This window comes from Anguilla anguilla, chromosome 9, assembly GCF_013347855.1.
Source record: "Anguilla anguilla isolate fAngAng1 chromosome 9, fAngAng1.pri, whole genome shotgun sequence".
NCBI lineage: Eukaryota > Metazoa > Chordata > Actinopteri > Anguilliformes > Anguillidae > Anguilla > Anguilla anguilla.
In genome coordinates, this window is record NC_049209.1 from 14,874,302 (window position 1) to 14,884,085 (window position 9,784).

Genomic DNA, 9,784 nt, shown 5'->3' on the forward strand with positions numbered 1-9,784 from the left:
CTTTGTAATTTGACTGTATTTGTACCATATAGAGGGCTGAAAGTATGGGGGTGGAGGGGGGGGGGGGTTGAGTATAGGGGGACTGAAAGAATTATATTGGAGACAACCATACTGGCACTAGTGAGCAACGTCTCCGATCAAGACCAGGAAGTGAGCTTCAAAAATGAAGCCAGCTTTTGGCTGCTTGATTGTGACGCACCCATGGAGACCCAATCTTACTCAAATTGATAACGAGACAGGAAGAAGTGAATCATCCAAACACACGAACCAGGCACATAGGAAATGTAAGTAGCCTGGGGTGCAACAACGAAGAAAGGCCTATATTGTTTATTGCAGGTTCATCCAACATCATAAAATGACAGCAGGCTGTTTGTCAGGGAAAATATTTGGCCAAGTCACAGAGCAGTCATGGCAAAGTTGTTGAAAGCCATGAAAAACTTTTTTTTAAATGACAGTCTTTTTAACATTTATTAAATTAACAAGTAGATGCCACCGCACACCCATCAACAAGCAGGATTTTTTTCCTTAAAGACCTGAATGATATAGGCTGCAACATGTACCAAAACAGACTTTAAATGAATAGAAACAGGCACACTCTAAGTAACCCTGTAATTATTTTAGCAATGCAATTTCAGCATGCTGTTTCTAACAACATTCTATTAAAGCTAGCCTATCAATGCATTTTACTCATATTTGTTACTACTGATTTTTTCCCTTTCCTTTTTTTCATACTTTTTTGATTGCACAAGAAATTATGGACACAAAGTAACACTGCACTTTTTGTAAGCTAGTAAAACCTCTTTTTGGTTTTCATAAACTTCTCTCTTTTCTCCTGAGGGTGATGTGACTTTTTTGATCACTGTTATTTGCCATTAAAGATTCTCTAAACCCTTCTCCACGACCTTCAAAAAAAACATCCACTGTAAAATTAAATCCAAATAACATTGTTTCATGGACAAGATGTTCAATTAAATTCTCCCTCCTATCTCCAGAGCGATGCTGAGCCCCTCCCATCCCCGTGGAGCTCATTTTCAGCAGTGTTTCAGTAACCTGATCTAACAGGGGAGGACCCCACACAGATGAACTGACCAAGGAGATCTCCCTGGGGTTTCCTGCGTCCTTTCACTAGCCCTTCAATGCTGGCAATCAATTTCAGAAGTCTATTTCATCCATTCAGAATCAACAAATAAGAACACACAGTTTTGCTTTCAAAGCGGACAATGTTTTATTTTTTTCTCTTTGAAAAAGAATTCCACAAAACCTTTTATGCTTGTGACACAACAGCCCGGCTGACAAAAGACAGGAAATAGATGGAATGGCTGCTGGAGAGGGAGAGAAATAGAGAGAGAGAGAGAAACTGACATGACACCACACCCGACAGCCGGACATGGGGGTCTCCTGGGTCCTGTGTGTGGGAGGAACACTGGCTTATGGGGACAGCTTCTCTGTTGCTCTGGTGTTTTTTGATGGCAGCAAGCACAGGGCGTCCTGAGGGTCTGTGACACTGACCGTGAAACAATGCACCTGACAAAAGGCTGATGAAGTCACCTGAGCATATAAAAATGCACAAACCAAATTTGGATTGTCATAGCAAAAGAAAGGGTGATTGGAAATGTGTCATATTCCCACTGTCTGCAATACTGGGCTCAGGACAGATTTGAGCCTATTAGCTCCTGGTAGATATAATGATGATATAGCTGAAGCCCTTCTTCACAATCAACTGGCTAAAGAAATACTGTTGTGGCCACACGTGCAGACATGGCCGTCTTGCCTTCTCAGAGCATATAACAGAGGAACTAGGCACTGTTCAAACAGCAAGATGTGGAGGGTATGGATGTAAACTCAAATCTCTGGATGCATGCAGAAAGCTCTGCAGTTCTTAAGAGGAACTTTGAATTGTCCTTCATAAGAGCTATAACTCCTTCATAGCCACTACCTAGCACATAAGCAATACATAGCTATCCATAAATGCTCATGTGAATAACTGCAATTAGTGGTGACCCACTATTTACGTATTTGCAGTTTTTGACATAAGCACCTGTTGATGTTTGTCGTGCTTATTAATGCCCTAAGCAGTGCTTAGGAAGGAGTTATACAGGTCTTATGAAGGATCATTCATTGAACGTGCTACTAAGAAGACAAATTTGAAAAGTTAATGGATGGACAAGGGAGGGTTTGGATAAACTGCTGCCACAGAAGGGGTCATAACTGTGCCAGCAGGATGCATGTGAAATGCACTTATGACCATCCTGGGGAATATGTACAGAGACAACAACAGAGAAACATTGTATAGAAAAAAAGCCCACATTAAGTTCACATTAAGCACATGTTCTGTTTTTCCCATTTAAGTCACAAAAGTAAGAAAATATAAAAATTCTGCTGATTACCCAGAATGCATAGAAAACTGACCAACATTTTCAAAAGTTTCAATACAAAAAAGAAAAACTTTTTTTAAATTTTATGTAATTTATATATATATATATATACATAAATATGTATATGTACATATACATATATATATATGTATATATATATATATATACACATATATGTGTGTGTGTGTGTGTGTGTATATATATATATATCTATATATATATATATATACATATATACACACACACATATATGTATTCCTTTGCTTATGCATTTGTCATTTAAAAATGTGCCTTAATCTCTTTCAAAGCATTTAAAATTTAGAAGTCACTACAAAATAAATACAATTGCAGTCTAAACATTCCTCTCACTAGTAGTTTTTTAACCATTATATATTCCTTTTTATAAACATCTTAAAACCTTTTAAAGAGTGACTGACTATATAGAAGCAGAATATACTGAATATATCTGGTCCATTTTATCGCTGCTTTTCCAGAATTCTGCAGTTCTGTACAAACATGGCTATAATTGGACTGTCCCACAGGACAGAAAATGCCCATTCCCATGGCAACACAATGTTTTAAGGCCACAAGTAACTGAGGCACAGATGCAGCTCTCTGACAGTTGTGATGAAAGGGGCAGGGGGCGTCAGTTCCCAAAGTTCGGATATCTTTCCACCTCCGACAGTCCGAGACTTCCCCGAAAATGGAATTATTGACATAGCTTTTTAATCAGGCACGTGTTCAGGCCGATGTCTGAATATGTTTGTCGGTTCTGACCTTGCGCTGCATTTCCATCACGTCACTCTCTGACTCACTGAAATTTTCCTGCAAGGACAAATCTAAAGGGAAGAACAATGTAATTCTTGTGGCGCTGGTCTGATTTAATTGTGCTCTCCCACCTGCCATTTTTGGTCTCCCTACAATCATCTCAGCACAGTGACACTGTGTGCCCTACTTCAAAGGGCCGGTTCTGTCCTCCGGTTCGTCTGCTTGACGAGGCATAAACTCCACAGTCAGGTGAGATATGTGGGCAACAGCTGGAAGGCACAGATTGGTTCTGAGAAAAGCTGGTCCCCATGGGGAGGCCATGTGGGAGGGTGCAACTGAGGTGATGTTCTCTATTGAGAGGGTTATCGCCATATACACACACAAACAAACAAAATAATCCCTTTATATTCAAATTTAGGCACAATGTCTGTGAGTAAACTGCCCTCCAGGGCTGACACTTGACTTACGATTAAAAGAAATAAATTACAAAAGGCCCCGCTTTCAGAAGGGTTAGGAAAAGGAATGTTTTTTTTTTGGGTATTTGGTGAGGTTCACTTCAGCTCTACGTCTCGACGGGCTCCGTCTTCACTTGGGCGGCGATGAAGTCGGAGGCGGGCACGTGAATGGTGACGGACAGCTCCTGGAAGCCTTGGGGGAGGGGCTCAGCGGTGCCGTCCTCCTCTTTGACTCCACCCACCGGCTGCAGGACCGACTCCCCGGTGATTTCCAGCTCCTCCACGGGCGTCAGGCCTTCGCTGTGGCTGTAGGACAGCTGGCCGCCGCGCTCCGCGGCTCCGGCGGCCGTCACGCGTCCATTCAGGGCAGCGTCCGGGGCCTGCCCGATGATGACAGTTCTGTAGGCCAGCTCCGCCCTGCCCGCCTCCGCCTCCTCCGGCCGAAACGTCACCACGCCTTCGCTGTTGACCAGCGACTGCAGGTACTGGGGGTCCAACGCTTCCTCTTTCACCTGCAGAGTGTGGAACTCGCTGGGCTTGAGCACGGTCGCGATGACCGTCCCCGGCTGCTGCGCCACCACCGGCTGCCCACTGGCGTTGAGGGTGACCAGGCGGGTGATGCCGTTGTGCGACCCAGACTGGGCGGTGGTGCTGATGACCCCGCCCGAGGACGAGCCCAGGCTGGTCACCAGCAGCTGCTGGGGCTGCCCGCCGTCCTGGAGCCCAGAGGTCTGGAAGCTCAGCACGTCCTTGACCCCGGGCGCGGAGGAGGAGGGCACGGCGTGCAGGATGACCCTCTGTGGCGCCATGTGGCCGCCGTCGCCGTTGGCCAGGACGGTGGAGAGCGGCACGGTCTGCAGCGTGACCGTGCCTCCGCCCTGCGTCCCGGAGGTCAGCACCATGGGAACGGAGGCCTGGACAGACGTGGGCACGTTGATGGTCCTACGGAGAAAGGAGATGGGGCGTTTCTGACTGTTTTCGGGGAAGTGGATCAGATAATAGACATCCCCATTCGCGGTTGACCTGGTCTCTTTTACCCACAGTCCTCTGGCTAGCATCCCAGAGCGTCTGTGCAGCACTCTCGAAGACAACAGATTCCCAAAGCACACTGCAATGCCATACATTATCTGCTCTGTGCAGCATATTGCCAAGGCAATTTAGCTTGAAGCACTGAAGCAATAAAGATGAGAAATCACTGACTTGTCCCGAGATATAACAGGCTTCTGAGTACCCATATATCCATGAAATGCCTAATAGTACAAGGGCCGCCCTACAGTGAACATACCTGCTTGAAATAGCTGTAAGGAAAATAATAATTCAGCCAGTTTATGTGCATCTTTTGTGTGTGTGTGTGTCAGCGAGGGACTGTATCCTACCTCACAGTCTGTGTGGGGGAGGGGGCAACCGCACCCTGGTTGGGCTGCAGAACGTGCAAAGTCTGCAGCAGCTGCTCTCGATGTCCGTCATTCCCGCCCCGATAAACCAGGGGGGGGCTGGCCTCCCTCTTCAAGCTACGCAGCAGCACCGGCTGCCCGGACGCCTTCCCCCGCCCCACCCGGGATGTCCCGTGGGAGAGGCCCCTGCCGTGCGGGCCCGAACGGTGCCCGCCATGACCAGGGCCGGATTCGGGCACCTGGCCGTCGTCATCATCGATGATGACCAGGTCAGAGGGCATTTCCTTGAACTGGTACACCAGCCGCTGCCCCTCCACTTTGGCCAGGATCCCTCGCTGGTAGTAATACCTGTGAGAAGGGAATGGTGGGGGGAGTCACACAGGGTTTTCTTTTGGGAAAACGTTGGGTCACTTTTCCGGCCCGGTCACATGACCTAGGCATTCTTGCTCACCTGAGAGCCCTCCCCATCGTCTCATAATTCATATCCGGCTTGTTTTTGTGTTTGCCCCACAGCTTGGACACGGCCTTGGAGTCCACCAGCTTGAAGATGCCTTTTTCCCTCTGTGTCCACTTAATGTATTTAGGACAGGTGTTCTTGTCCTGCAGAAGGGCCAGGAGGAACTCCCACAGGTAGATGGTGTTGCCTGAGAGGGGAGGCGAAAGGAAGTTTGGACGTAACTTATGATGTGGAGCCTGACTGCGACAGTTTTGCTCGTTCGCAGGATTCCCTTCAGATCCGAGCAGTCAGCTCATTCGTTTTTAATGCAATTAAAGCCGTGCTCATGAATTTGCCAGAGCTGAGGTAGCATCGCATTCATCAAAGCTCAAATATGGCTGGGGCTACGCGTTCCTGCCAGCATCTGCCCAGATGAAAATTAATTATGAAGATCTGGCAGCCATTAGTCATGTCTGGCGCCTGGCACGCGGTCTGGCTGGAGGTGGCAGAAAACAGCCTCTTGAGTGCGACCTGCCACGCTGTGATTAATATGCAGGCTGCCTCCCTCTCAGATCGACGCATAAGGCCTGAGGGCTGTGCTGAGCACCCTCTCGCCTGCAATCACTTTCGTTTCATCGCAAAACGGCGCAATCTGAGGGAACCTCATCAATTCAGCAGACCAGGGGTGGAAAAGCTGGCCTGAGCGAAGGGCCATTTGTTCCTCTGATTAGGAACGGGGGAAAATTCCCTTTTCTGCGAACAACATAAGAGAAAAATAATGAAGCGAAATGGGTGCTATGCTACCCACAGCGCTCTGGAGCGGCCTTACCTTTGCCCTCCTTGCTCTTCTTCCTGAGTGGCAGGCTGGGGTTGGAGATGGGGGAGCAGGGGCGTGGCACTCGCGGTTTGCGTGCTGGGGCACAAGGAGACACAGCCAGGTTAGTTAAGCATAACTACAGAACTACTGAAAACCTCCATAGCACCAGACCGACCCCTGATTACAGCCATTCAAGGGACTGAGAAGCAAAGACATTCCATTCTAAAGGTTCTCTGTCAGGAAATGGGGCTCTTTGTACTGTATATCAGTGTTTCCCTGTCACAGTGCCTTGCTCCATTCAATTTACAGGAACACATTTGCATGACACAGGAATGAGCCAAGCAACTTTGACCACCTCAAGTGTAAATTGAATAAATGGACATCAGTGTATTTTTTGCTATTAATCTATTAAATATGAACAAAATGCACCTAACTTGATCCCTCTGACCTTAAGAATGAGAATTTTCAAATGGTTTTTCTCAGAAAAACTTTCAGAAATCAGTTTTTTTCCTTTTTTTATATAAATGGCGTGGGCAATTAAATTCCCAGAGCCCCTGACATTTAAGAGATTTTTTTTTATAAGCACCAACTGCAGAAAAACACTGCCTACAAAGCTGTAAAGCACTGAGCTTTTATGTGGCAGGAAGGAAGGAATGGCTCTGAAGCTAAGCTGTGTCTCTATCACACACAACCTTTAAACACAAGAAGCTTTGGGGCTGAGTACCTTTGCTTTTCCGCTGGGCTTTGCCGGGGCTCCTCGACGGGACCTCGTCCGCGGACTCTTCTTCCACATGCGACATGTGCACGCCATTGCTGGACAGCTGCTCCGGTCGCAAGGAGATGTAGGTCAGGTCAGGGTCCAGCAGGGTGTTGTAGGAGTGGACTAGGGAACAACAGGACCAGAGCAACAGGGTCAAGTTTGAAACACAGACCAACATAACGCGGTCGCTGAATGCGAGGACATGCAGCATGGCTTCATTAGCCCCACCAATGCTGCCCTGAAAACAATTACCTCAAAACCCATTTGCTATTTCATTTATGCAATTTCACAAAGCAGAGCGCAGTGGTCGCGCTAGCCCATGGATAGCCCATGCTTTGACATTTCAAAATCGGCATTATACACTAATTCACTTGCATTCGGACAAATATAACTTTTCGCCATAAAAAAACACTAACAATAATAACACAATAAATGCATGTCATTCATAATTTCCACCATATGCTTGAAACAGAAGCGGGATGAAAGAGTGGATTAACAGGATGTAATAAGCTACAAACAATGTTTTAGCATTCTGATCGAAACAAATTTTTGCCAACCTCCGGCTAATTTTCATATATTTTTTTAAACCTATGAGCAATTTCTGTTTTAATTTACTTATGGTTGAGCAAGCTAGCAAGGGCATAAAAAAAAATTGCACAATGCGCAAACGGCTGCATAAACATTATGACCAAGAAACAACACAAATGTCAGAGACCAGAAAGATGATTGTCTCAAAGAAAAATGAGTAAATATTTTGTTGTCAATCAAGTCGGGGTCATCGCCCCTTGAAATCTTTTTAAAAAACAGACTTTGGAATATATGCAGATTTTTCCCTTCAAAAAAGGCAAAATCCTGTGTTACCACGATCGCAGTGGTTCTGATTCAAACCCAAAGATGAAATAAAGCACTCCCACAGCATGCAAAGATTTCACAAGCCTCCCAAGTCTCAGTTTGTCACATCATATCACTGACAAATCTTTGATGGTATTCAGTTAACTCAACATTCAGAAGTGGAATAAAGACTGGTCCAAAAACCACTGCAGCTGTACAGAGCACAAGAATAAGCACTCTTTTACACAAAGTATGTATTCTGATCAGACTGGCTCAGTTCTGATACATTTTTCTATGACACCTAGAAAGAAGTAAAGATGGGGTTACCAGTTTCACTACACATCTCGATAAAATACACAGACTGTAATGACACCACCACAAATTTGTATTACAAATACCTTAACACCATTAAAAAAAACGTTAGGCTTACAAAGAATACAAGGTCAAGTTAACTGGTTGTTTAATGAACATGGGGATGTGGGAATGGGAAAAAAATATTATGGCTTTCCTGCCTATCCTAATTTGTCAGTAGTGTAAACCAAAGTCTTCAGGGTAAACTCTAAGTAAACAAACACACTGGGTTCGCACAAGTTGTAGCCTACTTATTTTTGCAGTTCCTGGAATTATGCATGTCATACTCATGACTCCTCAGGAGTGGTGCACACTTCCTGCTCATGTCTCATATTTTATCATATCACCCGCAGTTGTTTATGATATTGTTTTGTGGTCGAATTGGTTGTAAAAGTTGTATTGTTCAACAAAAGAAACACAATTATATTCCATTCAACCCAAGACTTGTGTTATGGGGAAAAAAGAAAAATTGTAAACAAATGCAAGAAGCATTTCAGAAACGCACAGTTCCAGGAACTGAGAAATATTTGTTTATTTGTGGAATGGAATCCGTGCAAAAATGCACAAATGCAAGAGTAGAGGATAACTGAGAGGATAGATGGAAAGGACAGTGTTTGTGTTTGTTCCAACAGAAAACGTGGTTAAGCAATTGCAGTATGCTTTAGTATTTTTTAAAGATATTCAGCATATTTTAACTACATTGAGAAATTTTCATACCATCCCATCCCTAGAAAGAAGTCACTCAGATTCAGCCTGACAAGGTAAATGGTAGGTTGAGGGCAGGGTCATGCGGTGGTTCTGGTGTTGTCGTGGCAACACAACTTGTCAAATGAATAACAAAGCAACTACGAGTGGGAACGACTGCATTTGCCAAATGATGGCAGACAACTGAAAACAGCTATGGCGGATATCACACCGATGTAAGTATAAAAAACAAACCAACCAGAACTTCAAGTTGCCCAATTTCATACAGTATTATTGGAAAAGAACAGGTTCCCTGTGACTTCTGTATGTGATACTGAGCCAAAATGTCAGGGGAAAACATGCCATCGATAGAGACAGAGATTTTGTAGGGGTCATTGGTGGTCTTGGTGGGATAGGACTGGCTTGATACTAATCCCTCAGGGTTGAAAATAGACTTAATAGATCAATAAATGGAGGTGCTTTAAAAGGACATAATCATGACAACCTATTCCTTGAATATAACCAATGAGAGCAGCTCTTACTCATGCGCTTTTCATCCAGGATGTTGTTGGGAGACTCCATGTTCAGCAGAGCTTCTGCTGCCTCTATGGTCTCCATGTTCTCCTCTGAGTCTGTGCATGCTGCTTCTGAAACACAACGAGATAGCTGAGCCCTGGGGGTACCCAATGTTTTGCAATAACACACACTGTTAAAAACAGACTTTGCCAAATGTGGCAGAACTTGCCAGAAACAATGGTAACCCCTCACAAGTAAGAGAATATACACCACACAAACTTCTCCATTGTCAAACATTCCCCTCAGGGTTGCCATGTTTTCACTACAGTACAAAAAGAATGGCAAATACTAGCTCTCTAACTGGTTAAATGACTATTTGTGCTCCCTACTCACTGTA

The 9,784-nt window shown here is 45.0% G+C and overlaps 1 protein-coding gene across 6 annotated transcripts in view; it reads right to left on the bottom strand.

The window, feature by feature from the left end:
* Positions 1-3,642: 3,642 nt before the first annotated feature.
* elf1 (E74-like ETS transcription factor 1) overlaps positions 3,643-9,784 on the bottom strand; it is a 53,724-nt gene continuing 47,582 nt past the window's right edge. For all 6 annotated transcript variants that reach the window (XM_035433519.1, XM_035433517.1, XM_035433523.1 and 3 more), the window contains 6 exons: positions 9,414-9,518; positions 6,970-7,128; positions 6,258-6,341; positions 5,444-5,636; positions 4,975-5,340; positions 3,643-4,540 (listed from right to left, as the gene is read on the bottom strand). In XM_035433519.1, coding sequence (XP_035289410.1) covers positions 3,706-4,540; positions 4,975-5,340; positions 5,444-5,636; positions 6,258-6,341; positions 6,970-7,128; positions 9,414-9,518 — 1,742 coding nt within the window. In that variant the 3' untranslated portion in view covers positions 3,643-3,705. The remainder of the gene's footprint in view (positions 4,541-4,974; positions 5,341-5,443; positions 5,637-6,257; positions 6,342-6,969; positions 7,129-9,413; positions 9,519-9,784) is intronic.